The 21,345-nt window shown below is 41.1% G+C and overlaps 1 protein-coding gene across 3 annotated transcripts in view; it reads right to left on the reverse strand.

Moving 5' to 3' along the window:
* The window catches only part of LOC131032097 (probable pre-mRNA-splicing factor ATP-dependent RNA helicase DEAH4), a 187,519-nt gene that overhangs the window by 73,753 nt on the left and 92,421 nt on the right, over positions 1–21,345 (reverse strand). For all 3 annotated transcript variants that reach the window (XR_009103377.2, XM_057963016.2, XM_057963017.2), the window contains one exon: positions 11,186–11,309. Coding sequence is in view for 2 of the 3 variants with exons in the window: in XM_057963016.2 (XP_057818999.2) it covers positions 11,186–11,309 (124 nt within the window). In the remaining variant the exon portion in view is untranslated. The remainder of the gene's footprint in view (positions 1–11,185; positions 11,310–21,345) is intronic.

The following is a 21,345-nucleotide window of genomic DNA, read 5'->3' on the forward strand; positions in this document are numbered from 1 at the left end:
GCCCAATTATAATGGGTGCTAGCTTGTTATGCCATGAAAGGCATGCTGGCAGAGTATCTACTTGTCTGGAGCTTTTGTTTAGTATTTTATTTGGCCAAATTGAAATTCTGGGAGCACCAACATGAGACATCATGAACATCTTCACATGGAAACTGCAAGGAGTGCTTGTGTATGGTAGCATTAAATAGTGTGCTTGTTGAACTTAGGTTTTACCTTGGGACTATAGTTGACCTTGGTCTTTCTCGGACCTCTTAGTTTTTAGGCTATATATATGTTGGATGGAAGGGGGAATTGTAAATGAAGACCCCCACTTTTTGCTTTCTAGGGTTAGCTCTTTTAGTTTTGTTGTTGGTCGTTTTAGTGTTCTTAGCCTTTGCATTGAAGGGATTGAGTTTCTCAAAGGTCATCAGGTCAGGTGGATCTCCTCAAGGTGGAGTGAAGGAGGTTAAGTCAATTGAGTGATTAGGGGTTATTTAGATCATTCCTAGGGTTTTTGTGTACTATCCGGTCACACTTCAATTTGCTAAATCAAACCTTGGTTGAATGCATAGTGTCCTCCTAGGTCCCGTCCCTTACATCAAGGCCAGAGTGAACTCGCCTTAAAAGTCTGGAATGTCATCCTGATCCTGAAATGGCTTGAAATTTGACTAAGTCTGGAAATTTGAAGAATCCTCCAAAAACTATATTTTGCATTATAACTCATGGAGGTCCGAAACCACTCTCAAACATCCTGACAATATATATGGAATATTAACTTAAAGTATAAGAAAGAGAAAAGACATAAGGAAATGTCACTTATACTTAAATGTTATATTCCATATATGAATCCTGACGGAGAGACTAACTTGACAAACAACTTCATGTTTTTTTTGTTTTTTGCAAGTCAAGACATTGACCTGTCGTGGCCGAGTCTTGGAGCTTGGACTCGGCGAGTTTTGCCATAACTCGCCCGACTCGCGAGTCAGGCGAGTTATGGTCAAAACACGCCAAGTCCGAGTCCCGAGTCAGCAAAACTCGCCGAGCTTGGCTCAACTCGCCAACTCGGCGAACTTGCCCGACTCGCGGCGAGTCTGGGAACTCTGATGTGGATAGTGGCTGCTCCACACACTTGACCAGAGATGAGAGTAAGTTCTTGACTCTCAAGAAATCAAATGGTGGCAAGGTAAGGTTTGGTGGAAATTCATCTGCAAGGGTGGTTGGAGAAGGTACTCTTATGTTGAATGATGGAAAAACTAAAGTTGAGAATGTGTTGTTTGTAGAAAGCTTAAAACACAATTTGCTCAGTGTTAGTTGTGTGATCAAGGACATAGTTTAACTTTCAGTTATCATTGTTGCAAAATTAGTAAAGATGGTGTTCATATTGCTGATGCAAGTAGGGCAGCGAACAATTTATATATTCTTGATGATGTTAAGAGTGAAACTTGTTGTTTGAGTTTACTTGATGAATCTTGGTTGTGGCACAGAAGATTCGGTCATATAAATTTTGATAATCTTATTCAGATCAGCAAGAAGGGAGTTGTTAGAGACTTGCCTGAACTCACTAGACCATCTAACTCTATGTGCAAGGATTGTCAATTGGGCAAACAAACTCATAAGAGTTTCAAATCAAAGGATTACTCAAGCACAATGCCTTTAGAGCTGATACATACTGATTTGTGTGGACCTACAAGAATAGAAAGCATGCAAGGTGAGAGATACTTTATGCTATTAATTGATGACTACTCACGTATGACTTGGGTGGCTTTTTTGACAAGATTCTGAAAAAGAATAAGAAAGGTGGACTTGAGTTCCTAATCATCATGGGAGATTATGATGAATTGTGCCCATCATTGGTAGCAGCAGAGAAGTCAGCGAAGGAAGTGCAATTCTAACACCTCGCAGCCCACACTGCAAGATCAGATTTTGATCCGTAAGACAACAGAAGAATAGTGGTTGGTGTAAGGCACAGGCATAAGATACAAATGGAAGATTATTGGGCTAATGCCAAGGATGATTACGAGGTCAGGAAAAGAATGTTTTCCAGACTGCCTCTCAAGATGAAATTGATATGTGAAATAATCCAAGTGCCAGATCTGGTGGAGGAAGATGTGAACAATGTTCACCCTGATTATGAGAAGGAAAAGAATAAGCCAATTCAAACACCTAATTGGTCAGAGCCGAAAATTGTTGATCTAGATATCCTAAGCCGACCAGTTGCAAAATTTACAAGACTCTAGGTTGAGCATCACATTAGCAAGTTGAAAGCAAAGAATGACCACCTCACTTATAATTTGATGGGAGACTTGGAGTCACAAGATGAATACACTGAGGGGTCATCATGAGCTAAAGCCAAAGAAGAGACAATTCCATAGGGAAGGGCGGAACGTGGAAAGGAGAAAAGCATTGCCCGAGATTCATAGCCGAAGAAAAGGCTGGAAGTCCAAAGAGAAGAGCCACATCAGAAGAAACAAAGATTAGAAGAGGTGCAATCACCTGGTAACTCATCAAGTGTGCAAGAAATTGGCATCTTCACAAAGGAAGCAGCAGGGCTCAATACGAGAAACTAGTCATAGGAAGAAGGCCAACACATTTCACAAGCATAGGATATACTTCGTGTCAATGCTTCCCGAAGGCTTGCTCAGCAAAGAAATGAGTAACAAGAACTTCCTCCGGATACCAACCAACATTATTAGGATTGTTTTAGAAAAACAATAGTTGAAGACTTGGGGCTCCTCGAGGAAGTAACGCAAGAACAAGGGCAACTAGAAACACATGATTAGCAGTCAGCTACCTTGGATTGGCTAAAAGAAAGAATGAGGAAGGAGCCAAAGGAAGAAATTGATCCTACACTTGAAATTGAAGAATTTCTAAGTTGGATAAACAAGCCAATAGAGAAGAAGGCGGCAAAGAAATTCTCGAAAGTAATCAGAAATAAATCAGGTCTAGGACTCTACATGTGGCAGTGCCAAGGGTTGACAAGGCTAGAAGTGAAATCATCCCAGAGGATTATGACGTAACAACAATTGACTTGGGACATGCTACCAAGGCATAAATGATAGAGAATTTTGATGACTCCTGTCAAGCACTAAAGGAACGGATGAAGGAAATGGAAGAGAAACATAAGAAAGTGAAAAGTGAGAACAAAGATCTAGGTGGGTATGTGCAACGCTTAATGCGTCCATTTTGGCAGGAAGACCAAACCTTTGCTCTTCCCACAACTCTTCCAAAGGAGTCAGTTGATAAACTTGAGGAAATAAGAAAAATAGCCCAAGGCACTAATAAATGGGTGGAGGACATTTTCGTTATAGCAAGTTCGTTGAGGACTTAGCTCAGTTATACTAGAAAATCCTAGCTATCTTAGGAAGACTGGAGAATGTGGACCAGTCATGGGAGGAAACACACGTCTATCAGGATATGACTATTCCACGCCTAGAAGCATTGATGGAAGTCCCAAGGCAAACGTTGATAGATGGAGAAGTCATTAGAGTAAATGAAGCATATGACTTCCCTCTGTGGTACTGTGCAGTAAATGCCCAGAAGGAGTTCTTCGAAAGATCAAATAGAGAGTCAGCTCGATTGAGGACAACAGTCAAGAATATTCAGGAAGAAATGCTCAATACTCTCGAGGCATTGTTTGCAAAGAGACTAATTGACGAGGAGCTGACAGTGGATAATCTGAGGAGCAAGTTGCATGAATTCTTCTTCATGGATTCCTTCTCAAGGGATCATCTAGAAAATGTTTACTTGTTCTCAAGCATCATGCGTAGGACTCAAGAGACAATGTCAAGATGGGAGAAGATTTTCTCCAAGTGTGAAAAGGACAGCCATTTTGGAATATAAATTTGAAACTACGCCAAGTGTCTTCGTAGGTGAGCTCGAGGTAGTCATGACTAGATTCATAGCATTTACCATCAAAGAGAGAGATAATAGATGCCCTATTTTGGGCGATGATTTATTAAATGCATGATGGAGTGGTGGGCTACTTAATGCATAGTGGGTGCCTTATTTGGAGTGATGGGTTATTTAATGCATAGTGGGTGTGATTCCTCATTTATGGCCAAGCCCACTACTTGGCACCACCTAGGGTATTACTGGTCAAACCCTAATTAGGGATTTGCATGGATAGATCTTAGCCCTCAATGTCAATGCAATCTTGGCCATCCATTTTCATTCTTGGGGCCTATAAAAGGGGTTCACCCCTTCATTTGTAAAGGAGAGAGAATTTGTATGAGGTTGTTGCTATAAGCTATCAAGATAATAAGAAGTAACTCATTGGTTTTGGTGATTGTTGTAGATTTTGTCATTGATGTCAAGGAGATTTTTGGATAAGTTTTTGGTTGAGCACCTTGAGCAATTGAAGCCTATTTGAGAGCATTCACACAAAGAAGAGAAACAAGTTGACCTAGGAGCGCCTCAATGATCTTGTCTTCGTTCACTGCAACCTTTGCCTTCAAACTAGAAACTTGGAGGGCATTTCACATGATTCCATCAACTCGGATGAGATTGATCCCTATGGTGAATGGACTATCGATAAACAAAATGATGTCCTTGCTAATGAAAATCTTGGAGAGAGAAGCAACAAAGCAGAAAAATTAGATGCAATGGAGGAAAATGAAAACGCTCTTAAAGAAATAATCTCATTTTGATATTGACTTTCTTCTAGTTCAAGACCTCAAAAATTAAGTTACACTAGAAGGGGAAAGAGGAAGATGTCGATTGCATTTGGTTGTTTTTTTTCATTTTGACATATCATCGAATGTAAACAGTTATAATGCTGCTGTACATTCATTATTTATAATTTTCTTGTATTACAGTGTATTTTTCAACTTTGAAACTATGAAATTCAAAATTTTGAGAGTTTGAGGATCATAAGACATGTAATGTTGATAGTCAAATTAGAATTTTATGTTTTGAATGAATTAATCTCTTTCTTTTCATGCAACTATTATTTATTTTTTTGCTGAGTCCCAAGTTTGAACCAAAATTTTGGGTTGCCGAGTCCCAGTAATTAAACTATGATATATTATATTTGCATCCTTTGATAGGAATACAACTTATTCTTGTCATATCAATCTTATAAAGTCTTTGAGATTTCTGTTAGGCTTCTGATCCATGGCCAAATCTTGTAAAATCAATTCCACAAATTATTGAATATTTGTCTAGGTCCACTGCTAATCAAAATCAAGAGCAAACAGAGGTGCCATAGAAAAAGTTGCAAGTTGATCTAGAATGACTGCAACAGGTAGGACAAAGTGTTATCCAAGAACCATGGTGGGAATCAGATCTCATCTAGAGAGTCCTCAAGATTTGAGGGACTAAAACCCCTCTAATTGGGAAGGCATAATCATAAATTGGATTAGTTAAGTTAGTCAACTGGGCTAACTTAGTCATTTAATGTTTTCATTGAAGTTGATCCCTTATGTTTAACACAACTTTAAGGCTCAATATTGAAAAAATGACACCTATTCTACCTTGAAGAAGTTGTCTATCAAAGAAAACCAAAGAAGAAGGAATTGACTACACAAAGGAACAGGACCTGGCAAAACAAAAGGCAGTGGTGACAGGTTCAACAGTGGCCAAACACATCTCACTAGTTGGACTTGGGTCAAATCTATCCCCGTTAGAACAGAACATGCAGAGCAGGTTAGACCATAGTTGAACATGTCTTGGGGTCTAAGAGCCCCAAAACATGTTAAAATGGTTCCTTTCTATTACAAGGACACTTGAGCTTCTTTCTTCAAATCTTTTTGTAACTCTTTATAGAACCTTGAAGAGAGATCAGTCTTCCTTAATTGTCATGGGAAGGTGATTGCAAAAGCTTGTTGTTGGAATCCTGTGAGTCTTAGAGAATTGTAGAAGCAATTAGGGGAATATCAGGGCATTACAAACTTATATGGTCTGGGAAATTGCTGTTGTAAGCAAGAAGAAATCCTTGTAAAACTCATTTTAGCCAAGAAAACCATTTGAACAGCTCACAAGGTAGTAGCTTGAGGAAAAATACTGGACTCTTCCGGAGTTTATCCTCATGTTTGGGTTTCCCTGTTCATATTGCTGTTATTCTCATTTCTAATCTTATTTTATACTCTTTGCTTGTACATGCATACACCATAACTTTGTTCTTTGTTTCCACAGCTCTAAAATGCAATTATAGGAACCGCTTTTCCATATTTTCAAACCTGGAATAGCAACTTATGCAGTCAAGCTGCACTAGGGAAATATAGGATCTGTTTTGATGAATTATGTTATAGAAAATCCTTACAAGTTCACAGACCAGATATGTCCTTACATTTTACTTCTTATTAAACAAACGAAAGCACATACTGCAAAAGAGTTATTTTAGACTTTAGAATATTTATAATGATTACTAGGTATCATTACAATAATTCTAAAACAATGTATGCATTTCCTCTGATTCTAGTCATTAGGTGTGGGATACACTCAAGATTTACTAGAAAAAACAGAAGTCCCTGAAATAACTAGCATAAACCATTTCTAAATAACTGATTTTGATGATAATATGGGCAACTAATCACTCAATCATCAAAAAGATTCAATTCAAATCAACACAAACATTAGTTGAAAACTAATACGGCCCAAACGAACTCACCTATTCTATGAGCTAAATCGTGAATGGTGAGTAATGTTGTTCTATAAAATTAACGGAAAGGATGCTACTTCAAGTTCAGATTCTCACTGAGCTAATTAGACATTAAGATATACTAGATTTACAAAGAAAAATAATTTTACAATTTCACAATAGCCTATATATTTATCATCACTGATTATTATAAATATTATCCTTACAATGGACATGAACTACGGAGAAAGTGGACATCATAAGACATAAACCAGTGGGACAATATCTTCAACATATGAATGCGTAAATTCCCCAGCAATAGACAAAATGAAAGAAATAAATAGATTATATTGTTCAGTATTATCATTAATGAATACGCAAAACAGCTCAATTGAAACCAAATACAATACCATTACAAAAAAAAAAGTAAAAACAGTTCTTTCAAAAAACAGGACAGTAGGGAAGGTAAACTGCTTAGCACCTCATAATCCACGATTCTTTTTGCAAATCCCTTTGAGGACAAGTTTTCTACCATCTCTTGTTCTATAGTTGCCTGAGTGATTTACCTCTCTTTTCTGTTTTTCACTCATGCCTTAGAGGACACCATCACCTCCTTAGTAAGAATTTCTTAGTCAAATAAAGCAGCAGTTTCAGCTTAATCATGTCATTCCTCATGGAAGGAAATGGTCTATTTCTTACATCAGCATATTCACTGTACAGTGGAGCAAGCCTCTATTACGGCTAGACTTTCAAATGGCTGCCATCAAACCTTAAAGGAATGAGCTTAGCAAAAATGAAAGCTTATTATTCAAGTTGAGATAACGATTATGCCAAGTGGCTGTTTTGTAATACCTTTTTCTTTTATATGGATAGAAATTGATTTTTAAGGAAGACTTATGGTAGGAAACGATCTGGCATTTTCACAAGTTTCTAAGAAGAATTGGAATTTCAATAGGTGAATATATAATGCCTATGAACTCATTCTGTAATGAAGCATCCTGAAGTATGCAATAATGTGTATATAGATTTGGAAAAGCCATCACATTAGGCTAGAGATAATTCTGACTAGCCATGCATAGGAGCAAACCATAGATGGTAAACATATACCTTTGTACTGTAACTTATCGGTGGAAGTAATCTCACCAATACTTGGGTTCCATTATAGGGATTCATTCTCATTAATGGTAAAATACCAAAATTATAATCAAACTTAAGGAAGGCGATGATAATCTTATTGTTGTGCCATTTTACAGCATGGATTGATTGTGTATATGATCCGGGAGAATGTTTTATTCATCAGAAAAAAGTAAAAGTAGCATTTCAGCTCACTGCCAAGAAAGAGACTAGTTTTGTGGCAAGCACTCCACAAAGGCATTATTTTTTCATTTAGCTTATATTGTTGTGAGTGGCACAAGCCATATCCACTCTTTATCCAAACAAATGGCCTCCTTTATGGAGTACACATGCCTTCACCATGACATTAAATCATTCGCTGGTAGTACTTTCCAAATACAATAAACCCATTACGTTATGAGCACAGATCTTAATCTGCATTCAATGTATCATGCTTTGTAATGTCCCCTTCTCATTAGTCCTCAGATATTCACGGGTTTGGCCTATCATCTGACCCTCGTAGGCCAAGGAGATTGATTAGGGGGTCAATTTGCAGTGATTCACGGCTTCACATTTTGTGTCTACTTGGTTTTATGGCGAAATAAGGAGATTACACGTATCGTGAGATGTGTGCACTTTAATTATAATGTAATAATATTTTAAAAGTGCAATTAAAATAATGTGTAATAAAATAATAATAAAGTGTACCTACCGGATAAGAAGGGAATCTTCTAGAAGGAATCACATGATTGGATATGAAAAGAATAAATATAGGAAGGTGATTCATAGTTGATCATCAGTTGTTGAATATCTCTACTTGTGTAGACTTGTGGAGCCGAAGGGTTTTCTGCAGATAATCATTTGGGAACGAAAACTCCTGATAGTTAGCATAACTGAGGAAGTGAGAGATCTTCCGAGGGGTTGCTATTGTGAGAGGGAGACATATCAGTCTTCCTAAGTGTGCTACACAATTTTTGCTATATGCCATGGTGAATGAATTCATTGAATTTTCAGATTGGCAGATCTAGAGTCCTTTGCATATCGATTTTGATTAGTAAGGGTAGCCAATCGTATTGGAGGAGTATTGGGAGTGTATTGTGAGCTTGCTGATCATATTCCAGGTCTGAAGTAAAAGTCGAACTGCCAAACCCAAATCCACGATTTTGCTCACTCTTCATCATTGAAGCATCAAATACCAAGTTGGAGGACAGCGATATTATTGGAGGCCAAAAGCGATTCTTCTTGTGTCATTTTAAGAAGATTTTGTGGAGGAATCAGGCTTCTATCAGTCTGAATCAGAAATCGTACCAGTCAGCTGTGAACCATCGATTTTGCTTATATCTCCCCAATTTGGCTTCCAAATCCATCAGTAAGGGCAGCGCTCTAATTGAGGAGGAAGAGCGATTATTTTTGAAGGAAAATAGAGGACCTGCAGCCACCCAAATCACCATTGGATCAGACTTCAGTTGCAGCAGCAGGGGCGATTTGAGTAGAAGGTCGAATTGGTATATTGGAGGCTCCCTCACTCACGATATTGCTTGCTTCTTCAAGGCGCCTTATCCCAGGTTGATTTGCAAATAAAACTACACTGTAATTCTCAGTTTGTGTGCATAAGTTTAGGACTGTCATTTGTCTTCAGAAGTCTGAAAATGGTCAATTGAAATCAGTCAATGTGTATGACTATATCACTGTCATTGTAATGCCTCATTGGGTCATCATATGAATAAGGATTGAAGGAGTATTGATTGCATCTTATACATAATCTTTTCTGACGATGTATGACAACTGTTTGTCATACTGAAAGTTTGCTGTTTATTTTGATTTTTGACCCTAGACTCATATATATATCATCAATAGATAGTTGCTTAGGCATCTCTAGATAATTATCGATCGAGGAGAGTCATTTAGTAATTGATTATTCATGAAATATTCATGTATGATGGTCTGCATTTAAGTCACAAGGTTCGAATTCGAATTCGACAGCCATGAAATTCGGATGAAATTCGACAAGGTAAAAATTCGAAAAAAAAATCGGATAAAATTCGCCTTCTATAATTTTGTTTATTTTTAAATATATTTTCACTTCTAATAAATTATCAGAATAGCGACCCTTGTTGGAGAAAATCCGAGGGCGACCCAACAGTTGCAGACACCCATGACCCAATAGATACAAAGCATATACAAAGAATACCCACGACCAGCTGAGTTGTATTTAGAGGCGGATAGCAGTGCTTTATAGAGGAAATTCGATATAATTCGATTTTTTTATAGAAGTTTGAAATTCGATTAAATTCGATTTTTTTTATATAAGTTTGAAATTCGATTAAATTCGAACCTCATCCATGAAAATCGCCGTATCATGTGACTTAGGTCTGCATTACAAACTGAAAACTCTGTCAGCATAACACACAAACTTCAGAACAGCATAACACACAGTTTGGACAGCAAAATATTCCTTGTTTTCAGTCATCATAGGACTGGGGATATTTCATGCTTAGGAAGATGTACCAAAAACAAAGATGAGTTAGAAACTCATGAACCCATGATACATATGGAGGTTGTGCGATTATATTCACAAATGAAAAATTTATGACTATGCCATCACCTTAAATTGAAGCATTAATTTATCGAACAAGCTACCCTGTCAACTATGTAGTATTTCTATCAAAAATGGGAAAATGAAGCATCAATGATGACTTGGCCCACTATTAGGGGTCAAAACGTATGTTAGTATGAATAATATTTATAAGTGTGTATGTTGTATTATGTTTATGGTTGTCGCCGAGAGGTTCCCGTAGGGTAGTTGGGAGTTGGTGACGGTTGGCAACTTGACCAATCGTCGGGTCTATATATTGTTTGGTTGGAACCTCGGCAGGGAGATTATGTATGGACAATTCTGGACATTGGAATAAAGATATAACTTTCTGGTCTAATTATTATCATTTGTCATTTATGTTATGATTGTTCTGTTCCATGAATACTTGGTACGTGCAGGAAATACTGTGTTATCTGATTATTCACCAACTATACATTTAGGACTAAACACCCACACATTATCTTCTTCTTGTATAGAAAATAATTGGAAATACAGAAATCGAACTGAACACTCTTTAACAACTGAAATATTTCCTCCAACCTCTTTGCTTATGGTGAAGGCATGTGTACTCCATAAAAGCGGTGTAGGTCTGAGCCCAGAAGTAGGGTATGTACTCCTCATTGAACAATATATAGGCTAAATGGAAACAAAATGTCCTTGTGGGCTTTAACAAGGAAGGTATCATATACACAATCAGTGTCTTACTTGGTAATGACCTAAAATACTACCTTTACATTTAGCATATGCAGAAATATTGACTCCGTAATTAACCCTTACAGTATAAGCACAAAAGTTGCAGTAGAAAATCAATTCCAAAGTAGCTGCGACGCTTCTCTCTCGTTCACAACTTCACATAGTCCAAAGAAACCCATAGAACCAGAAAAAGGAAACAAATGCATACACATGCATAGAGAAGGTACCTGGAGGTAGGAGTAAACACATTTTCACATGACAACATTGCTGCAACTGTTAGACATTGGGATAAACATTCCAAGTCATTTGCTGCAATCAAGGCCCTTGCAAGTGAAGGTTCTAGAGGGAGCTCTGTAAAAAAACAAGTTCAAACAAAGATCTAATGAACAAAAAATGAACTTTGTTGATTCCAATGATTAATTTAGAAAGCACTACAAGAGCACAGCCTTCATGAGAGCTGTTTTCAGAATATGACTAATATCAATATCCAATATGAGAAGACTACAATGTCTAGACTATTACTGCTAAAATAGACAAATATGCATGTCAAAAACAGCAAGTACATGCAAGAACATTCTCATACAGAATTCAAGAAATTTAGTAGGACTTATCAAGAAGCAAAATCTAGTGTGAGCACATCATTCAGATAGAAAGCTTGGTATCCTTCATGAACTTTACTATAGTATCATGCTCCTCCTTTGTCACTTATACCTTGTCCTGCAGCTGACTTGTCAAAATTGCTCTTATGGTCATTTTAAACAGTTTTATGTGAACAAGAGCAAATGACTTAGGGACAGGCCTGCCCACAAGAAGTGCAGACTATGGGAAAGAAGCAGAATGCAAATAGTTGGAGGCAGTTGCATTTCCACCTGCTGGTGTCCATGTAAATAATTCTATCATGCCCTCTTGATTAGCAGGTTAAGGGTAGTTTAATGGACCACACGAGTTGACCATTCCATCTCTAAGTGGTCACACATTTGTGCAAGGAAATCAGAAGTTAATTGCAGGAGAAATTCATTATGAGCTACTGGTTGAGATGACTGACCCAGCAATGGTTCTCCAAATGACTCATTCCTGCCAATGACTGGAGATTGATAAACCGTTGATGGAAGGGATAAGGAACTGTGGAATTTTCCCTATCACTTAATCTGAAACTAAATTGATAGTGATCTAAATTTCAAACGAGTAACAACAGGTTTAGTCTATAAAAACCTAAAAGTAAAACTCACCAAGAACTAAATATTGACTAATGGGTAAAATTGAGAGAAATTAGATAAGCAACAATGATATGCCCAACAAACAATGATAAGAGAGCAAAACTTGTTAGACAAGGTAAAATGAGTATGATGACGAATCAGTTCGAATTCAATTAACTATGATGTCAATACAAACATAAGAAAAACAAATCGATTTAACAACGAAAGCTACACTTATATATGTGATAACAAAGGCCATTATTGCTTGTCATCTTATAGGTAGTGCAGCACTTAGCTCACTTCCCTCCATCCTGCAGCTTAAATAAATTCCTAGGAAAAATCTAAGATCTCCTTCAATCAAAAATACTATTCAAATTATAATTAAACCATTCACTAAACAGCTGCTTCCTTGAATTCTTTGTCATCCTGATCAAGCTAACTGGGGATCTCAAGACAAAAACTCACTTGCATAGAACTAATTGTGTAAGGGCATCAATGGCAACTCAAATATATTGCCACAGTGATTTTCATACCCTTAAAATATAAATCAACAAAAATGTGTTCACTGAGAAACTGTAATGTCCCCACTTTAGCAGTTGACCAAGTGTGTGTGCGTTAGCCTTGTTCTACATGGTCCCGAGGGCTAACGAAGGGTTTAAGGGGATCCTGGAGTGTTTTGGCCTAGTCATTTCCAGTTTGGGCCAAAACGAAGTTGATTTACTCAGTTTCAGGCATACTTACTATTTTTAGTAAGTCAGCAGGACATAGTGGAGGCCAGTTTTGGTGTTTGGATTTGATACTCCTCGGTGAGAGCTTTTCGACAAGCTATCACTCGCATTATTCGGAGTCCGATTGCTAATAAATTTTAATGCCTGAAGTTTTATTAAAGAAACATTTAATTTTATTGTAAAATATTAAAGTGTTACTCTAATATTTATTTTATGGAGATCTGTACCCAAGGGAGACATAAGTGAATATTTTAATATATGTTTTATATTGCTCATCTTTTATCCCACATGGCTCATGAGAGTTGAGTCGACCCTTGGAAAAAGAATAAAAGAAAGCGTTTGTGGCTTCATTAGATATGTTGAATATGAGAAGAAATTGATGCATGAGTTGCAGATCCGTTCTTGGCATCAGAGGACGTCTATACTCTCTTGTGACATTCTAGATGTCATTCCCCTGGGGTTTGGCCTTTGGAATCCATTGCTACCAGCTTCATTATCAGGCAGTTTAGGCGCGTTTCTAGCTACAGGCAGATTGGATATCTTGCTCATAACTTCTTCACCATTTGTCCGATGCTTATGCCACTTTGAGGGGATGATATGTGAAGACATTGGACTGACTGAAGATAAAATATTACTGTAGCAGCAGTGAACTGTAGCAACCACGTACTGTAGCAGCCGCATCACTATAGCAACCGCATACTGTGGCAGCGTCACTGTAGCAGCTGCATACTGTAGCAACAGCGTCACTGTAGCATCTTGTTAGCAGCAGCCTAATGCTATGGCCCAGGCCATCACTCTTTGAAGTAAACAATATTCATGCCATTTTATTGCTGGAGTATTTAGTGAGTTGTTTCATTGCCAATATTGCACTTAATCTGAAAATCATTATAAATACAGTGTGCTGGTTATTTCAGTTGTGTGTTTATGCTTTCATTTTCATATTCATGTTACATGCATAGATCCTTGTTAAAAGAGCACAAAAAAAAACAATACAACAAACCATTCCGGAGTCATAAGGGTTGTAACACAAAAACAGAGAAATTAGGGACTGCAAGCAAAGTGTTTGACGGAATTACTTTATAGCTGTGATTTCATTTAGAAGTGGATTTTGGGGTAACCATTACAGTGGTATCAAAGCTATAAGTCCTGCCATCCTGTGGAGGTCTTACAGAGACTTTGGAACAGCCGGATAGAGGGAAAAGTGTTTGACAAAATATCAAAACACTAAAATCAGAAATTAATGAATTAAAAAACATGCTAAGCATGTATGTTTAAGCATGCAACAAGGGCCTTATAACTTCCGCCATACCAAAGCAAGACAAAACAGAAATTTGAACTCACAGAGCGAGCAGTCTAGTTCATCCGTGTAGGTGGACATAGAATCCAGTCATACAGACATAGAGGAGATATTATTTGATCAGGACAGCAGTATGGGTGACCGAAATGATAGGAATACCGGTCCAGATCAGGGGGAGGTAATGTTCAGACAGTTACTAGATACGTTAGAGAAAGGGCAGCGTATGCAGCAGGAGCAGAATAGGCGAATGGACATGATGTTGCAGCTTATGGCTAGACAGATGGGCGTCAATATTAATCCAGGTGATGCCAACAATGGAAACAATAACAATGGGGGAAACGATAACAATAGGGGCAATGATAATAATGGAGGTCGAGGCAACAACAATGGCCTTGAGAATAACATTAATGGTAATAATGGACATGGCAACAATGGGAATGAGGCGGATAACTTTAGACACGTTGCACGCCCAGCTCGAACAGCGAGCTCGAGACCTCTTCTACCCACCTTCCCACCTAGGGATCCGGTTCAACCAGTGAACGAACCGCAGATTACTGAGTTACAGGGTCAATTCAGGAGGGACTGGGAGGCCAGTGGACCCGAGTTTCAGGCAGATATTTCCCTCAGAGATTATATGGACTTGAGGATGAGACATATGCCTAGAGCAGGAGGGAGGAATCAAAATTTTGAGCTGAGAAAGAAAGTTGGAAAACTTTCCTTGCCTTATTATGATGCTTCAGGGAAGATGACCGCATGAGCTTGGGTGCAGAAGGTAGATACATACTTGCAGCTAAATCCTATGCCTGAGGAGGAGGCTATCAAGTATGCGGCTATGCATTTGGATGGCATTGCGCATGAATGGTGGCATCATGGCATGGTGACTCTAGGGCATAATCAGATTACATCCTATGAGGAATTCACAGAAAGATTGATTGAGAGATTTGACACTAGGGATCCCGAGTTACATTTCAAGGAGCTAGCACAGTTAAAACAGTCAGGTTCTGTGGATGCTTACATCGCCGAGTTTCAGCGTTTGTCTGTACTTGTTACTAATATCTCTCCTAGGAGATTGGTGGTGTTATTTTGTGATGGGCTTGCTGATCCATTACATGGTTGGGTGAAGGGACATGATCCACTCACCTTAGCAGAAGCAACTAAAAAGGCACGAGATTTAGCCCCTTCGGTATACAAAGGAAAATACCATTCAACAGACTCTTCCTACCGCAAGGACAAAGACAAAAAACCATTTCAGAAAGAGTATAACAAACCCAAAGAAGGATAAAAAGGACTAGACAGTGAAACCTTGAATGAACTTCGAAAGAAGAAACTGTGCTTCCAGTGTAGAGAGCCTTGGGACTTATCTCATAAATGCCCTCTCAAGGCTAAGGCAAATCAAATGGAATATTTTTCAGCAGAGGAGTCAGAGTCAGAGGGGGAGGATCAGTGTTGGCAGCATTATTGTACACAGGAATAACATTAGTTAATTATGTGTAATTGTTTTGGTTAGTTGGCAACTGAGGGGTGGAAGTTGCGGTGCGATGGTTGGCGCTCGCACCCCCTCGGTACCCTTTTATACTTCGGAATGTAACTTGTAAAATACACGGATTATGAATAGAACATCTGATATACTTTGTCTGATATTTACGGCATTATTCTGCATTATGTTCTTTATGCCTTAAGTTATTCACCCGAGAGGGCAAACATTTGGCGCCATTGCCTAGACGTACTCGGGAACGGAAGACACGGATGGCGCACAGACACAATGGGCCTACCCGTTGGTGAAATGAACCCAGAGGCCGACGACACGTGGACAGAACTTTACACAAGAGAAGACACGGCAACGCGAGAATTTTCAATTTTGCTCCAGGTAGCCATTCAGACCTACGTCCGACGAGAGGCGACGGAGGCAGAAATCCCACCAAGTGCCGTGTGGACAGCGCTGGAGGTTAGCCCGGCAGTAAACCGGTTGATGAACCACCTCCCCCGACTGCTTGCACAGGCATCGCTGGCACAACAGGCCCGCCTGGAGAGATTGCCCAGGAAGAGCGACGACAACAAATCCTGCAACGCTACGAAGAGAACAGCCGACGGGAAACGGAACGAGATGGCGCCAGGCCAGGACGGAATTGAACCTTGAGCTTCTTATTTTCAAATAAAAGTGTCATTGACACGAGTTGTATTTGAGCAGATGAATTAATAAAAGACATATTTTGATTTATGAATTGTGAGTTATGGGAATGTGCGACAATTAATGCCAAACCTATTGAATATAGGAATAAAAAACCAGAAACGAACGAGTGGGAGGCCGCACAGAGGGCATTGATTCTGGAGCAGCAAGTAGAACGCAGACGGAGGCTGAGGCAACTTGCCGAAGGACGACCTGCCGAAGGGGGGCCCGAGGGGAACCAAGGAGGTGTCACGGAGGGTGCAGAGGCCGACGGAAATTTCTACGCGTTGCCAGATCATCGTAGGACATGGAGCCACGAAGAATTTCTAGAAGAAACAAGGTTACGACGAAATCTAATTGAGGAGACTCGAGATCAGTTTAGAAACTTATCCCTTACGCCACGGAGTGAAGATCACCAACGGGAAGCAGGAGTAGGCACGTGTCAGAGTGAAGGGGAGGGCAACAGTACGGGTGTAGGTGCCACACACGACAGGCAAAACACCGTACCTCCAGGACACACCACCAATGCCACCGGAGGAAGCAGCGCAGGGCCACAGACACAGACACAACCGCCCCCAAGAAGACGACCAGGGATGGCGAGTAAACAAAAATTGCCAAAGTTCACAGGGGACGGCAAGGAAGACCCCTTACGGCACTGTCGTACATGTGAAACCATTTGCTCTGCCAACGGAGTGACAGACTAGAATGACTGGGTACAGCAGTTCCCAGCCACGTTACGTGGAGTTGCCATCGATTGGTACTCCGATGTAGATAAGCAAAAAGTGGCCACGTGGGCCAACCTACAGAAGGAATTCACGGAGGAGTTTCGGTTGCTTCGTGATGACAACGAAATTGTAACAGAGATATACAGTACCAAACAAGGTACCAAGGAGATAGTACGGGCATACAGTAGGAGATTGAAGGAATTGTTGGGTAAAATGGAAAGCCAACCGGCTGAGGGCTTGAAAAAATGATGGTTCGTGGAAGGATTGAAATCCTCCCTAAGGAAAAAAATGAAGATTGTACCCCCGACATCATATGACGACGCCTATAACAGGACGATGGATCTAGAAAGCGAATACAAAACATCAAGGAAGAAGAAAAGTAATAAATATTCATCTGACGATGATGAAGATTCTGACGGGGAGAGCAGTAGCGGTGGCGAATCGAGTAAAAAGGTACACGCGCTCCAAAAGGACATGGAACGAATGCTGAAAGAATTCAAAGCCATGAAAGGGAGTACAAGTAAGACGGAAGAAAATGAAGTGTGGTGTACCGACTGTAGGAGTGACGGACACACCAAGGGGTCCTGTCCCAAGAAGGCTTTCTGCGACATTTGCCAGATTGCGGGACATTTGACAAAGGAATGTCCCTACAATATGAAAACCAAGAACCAACAAGTTCTCTTCACGCAAGAGCAGCCGGCCGCCGCAACGTCGCAAACCGCCAACAATAATGCATCATCTGGTGGATATCGGAACAACCGGCGAGGGGGGAGGACCAATAATAATAATAGGAGCCGAATCCAATATGATGCAAAGGGACGGCCAATGATCCAGTGCCAAGCCTGCAATCAATGGGGCCACTTTGCTAGAGAATGCACCTTAGAGGAAACCCCACAAAAATTATGCAAACGGTGTGGGCCTGGAGACCACGATGATGGAACGTGCCCAAAGTCTGGAGTAAACCTGCTCAACGTCGACAGGACGGAGGAACGGGTATTGGCAATCACACAGTCGCAGGCAAAGAAGGCCACATACCCGGACCCTCGCACGGAGAAGCAACGAGTGCTGGAGGCCAAGGCGGAAGTAGCGAAGGAAATGTTGGCACAAAGGAGCACCCAAGAAGCGGTAAGTACCTCCCGATCTGAGGCGGAGGAGAATATCCTGAAGCAAATGCTGCAGATTGAAGTGCCGGTGAAAATGAAGGACCTCCTGGAAACGATGCCGCAATTACGTACGGCACTCCTACGTACGGTCCAAGTAACCCCGCACAGTCAGGCAACCCGAAATACGGATGGTACCGGTAGAACACCTATAGACCCATTGGTCCTGACACTATACAGTGGCCGACACCCAGCGGTGGTAGAAATGGGAATACTGGGAACCATTCTGACTGACACTATCGTCGACGGTGGGTCCGGAGTGAATGTGCTTCCGGAAGAAACCTAGAAGCAACTTGGCAAACCAACACTATGGCCGTCAACCTTTAACTTACTGGGAGCGGATCAACATGGTATCAAACCCCTTGGAACGCACATGGCGCAACAAGTGACCATTGGGACACAACCGTTTGTCCTCGACTTCGTGGTGATTCCGCTAACCAAGAAAGGATACGACGCCATTTTGGGCAGAGGGTGATTGGTGGCAGCCAGAGCAAATCACAACTGGAAGCGTAACACATTGTCAATGGAAAAAGCCGGGAGAAAATTTATTATCGACCTGAAGACACAACTTGTGAGTGAAGAACTCGCGTCAGAGTCGGAATCAGACGGCGAAGGCGGAGTTGACGGAGGAAGGTACGGAAGGGAACCGAACGAGGAGGGCGTTCTCGAAATCCAAGGATGTTCTGAGGACGAGACTGATTCCCTTAATGGGCTTTTTCACTGGCAAATGGAGGACTATGAGTTGTTGTATGGGTGTAACATGTTGCAGGTAGACGAGAATGAATTTCCGCCGGCGTATGGGGAATACACCGAAGGGGATGCCCCAATCAACGAAGTACCAGCACACAGTTTCGACATGACAAAACCAATCCGGTACGAAGAATCGGTAAAACCTACAAACCTTGGCACGGAAGCAGAGCCAAGAAACATCCTAGTTGGCGACGATTGGAACCCAATCCTGAAAGCCGCGGTGTTTAAAATATTCATGGAATACAAGGATGTATTCGCTTGGACGTATAAGGACCTCAAAGGGGTACCGCCAGAACTGTGCGTACACAAAATTTCACTTGTACCTGGGGCCGTACCTGTATGGAAGAGGCCATACAGAATGAATAAAAACTATGCGGCAAGAGTGAATGATGAAATTGAACGTATGCTCGAAGCCGGGATTATTTTTAAAGTGCAGACCAGCGAGTGGGTATCGCCCATAGTGATATCCCTTAAAAAAGAGGCAAACCAGATACGAATCTGCGTGGATTTCAAATGCCTTAACGCGGTCACCATAAAAGACCCGTTTCCAATACCATTCACGGATAGCATCTTGGAAGAAGTGGCCGGTCATGAAATTTATTCATTCATGGATGGATTTTCTGGGTATAACCAGATATCCATCGCCGACGAAGACAAATTAAAAACTACCTTCATAGTGGAGGATGGCGTGTACGCGTATGATCGAATGCCGTTCGGATTATGCAACGCACCAGCGACCTTTCAACTGATAATCCTTCACATATTTGAAAAGATGTCAGTAGGGAACTTCAAGGCGTTCCTGGACGACTGGTCCATCTACAGCAACCAAGATACACATTTGGCCGCACTTGGCGAATGCATGGAGAGATGCAGGCGAGCTCGCCTAGCACTCAACCCCAAAAAATGCAGATTCATGGTGCCTCAAGGGAAGCTGTTAGGACACATAGTGTGTAAGGCTGGACTCAAGACTGACCCAGACAAGATTCGGGTGATAGTAGAAATGGAGGCACCCACAGATGTCACGGGAGTCAAATCCTTCCTAGGACATATAGGGTATTACAGGCGATTTATCAAAAATTTTGCTCAAGTATCCTGCCCTTTGGACAAGCTGACAAGGAAAGGTGAATGGTATATATGGGGGATGGCTCAGGAGGAGGCCTTCCAAGAACTGAAGTCACGGTTGGTGGGTGCGCCAATCCTAACATATCCTGACTGGGACAAAGAGTTCCATGTACACGTTGACGCATCCAACTTTGCCATAGGGACCACACTGGCGCAGGTTGGCGACCACGGGCTAGATCACCCGGTCTACTTTGCAAGCAGACTCCTGTCGAAGGCAGAGAAAAATTATAGCACCACAGAAAGGGAAGCCCTCGGGATGGTGTACTCTGTCCACAAATTTCGACATTACTTGCTCGCCACCCTGTTCACATTTTATGTGGACCACCAGGCTTTAATGTATCTGGTAAACAAGCCAATTATCCAAGGAGGAATCAGCCGATGGCTGCTACTGCTGCAGGAATTTACATTCAACATTATAGTAAGACCTGGGAAGAGCCACGTGATAGCCAACCAGCTGTCGAGAATTCAGTTAGGAGAACCAGCCGAAGGAGTGAACGAAGATTTTCCAGACACTCACTTATTTCGCATCGCGGTTCTCCCCGCTTGGTACGCAAGCGTGGGGGAATATTTGTCGACATCACAGTTCCCGAGGGAGATGCCACCAGGAGAAAGAAGGAAACTGGTACTGAGGAGCAGGACATTCCAACTCATTAATGGCCTATTGTATGAAATGGGGCCCGATCAAATCCTACGGCGATGCGTCCTAGAAGAGGAAATTCCGAGCGTCTTGAAAGAAGCACATGAAGGGCCCGCAGGTGGACACATGGGGCCCGACACCACAGCGAGGAAAGTTCTATTGGCAGGACTGTGGTGGCCGACACTACATAATGACGCCAGGGAGTGGGTAACAAGCTGTGATACATGCCAACGGGCCGGGCGGCCATTAAAAAGGGATTTTATGCCCCTCAACCCATCGAATGCCTAGGAACTGTTTGATAGATGGGGATTGGATTTCGTCGGACCATTAAAACCAAGTAGGGCCCGACGATGCAGATACATTGTAGTGGCAACAGAATACTTGACCAAGTGGGTGGAGGCACGAGCCTTACCCGACAATTCGGCGGTCAATACAGCAAAATTCATCTATGAACACATCATTACGCGGTATGGGATTCCAATCCAACTGACGAGTGACAGAGGAGGCCATTTTGTAAATCACATAATCCGATTGCTGACAACGGAGTTTAAAATCTTCCACTCCTTATCAAGCCCCTACTATCCACGGGCGAACGGGTAGGCCGA

This window comes from Cryptomeria japonica, chromosome 4 (genome assembly GCF_030272615.1).
Source record: "Cryptomeria japonica chromosome 4, Sugi_1.0, whole genome shotgun sequence".
NCBI classification, from domain to species: Eukaryota; Viridiplantae; Streptophyta; class Pinopsida; order Cupressales; family Cupressaceae; genus Cryptomeria; species Cryptomeria japonica.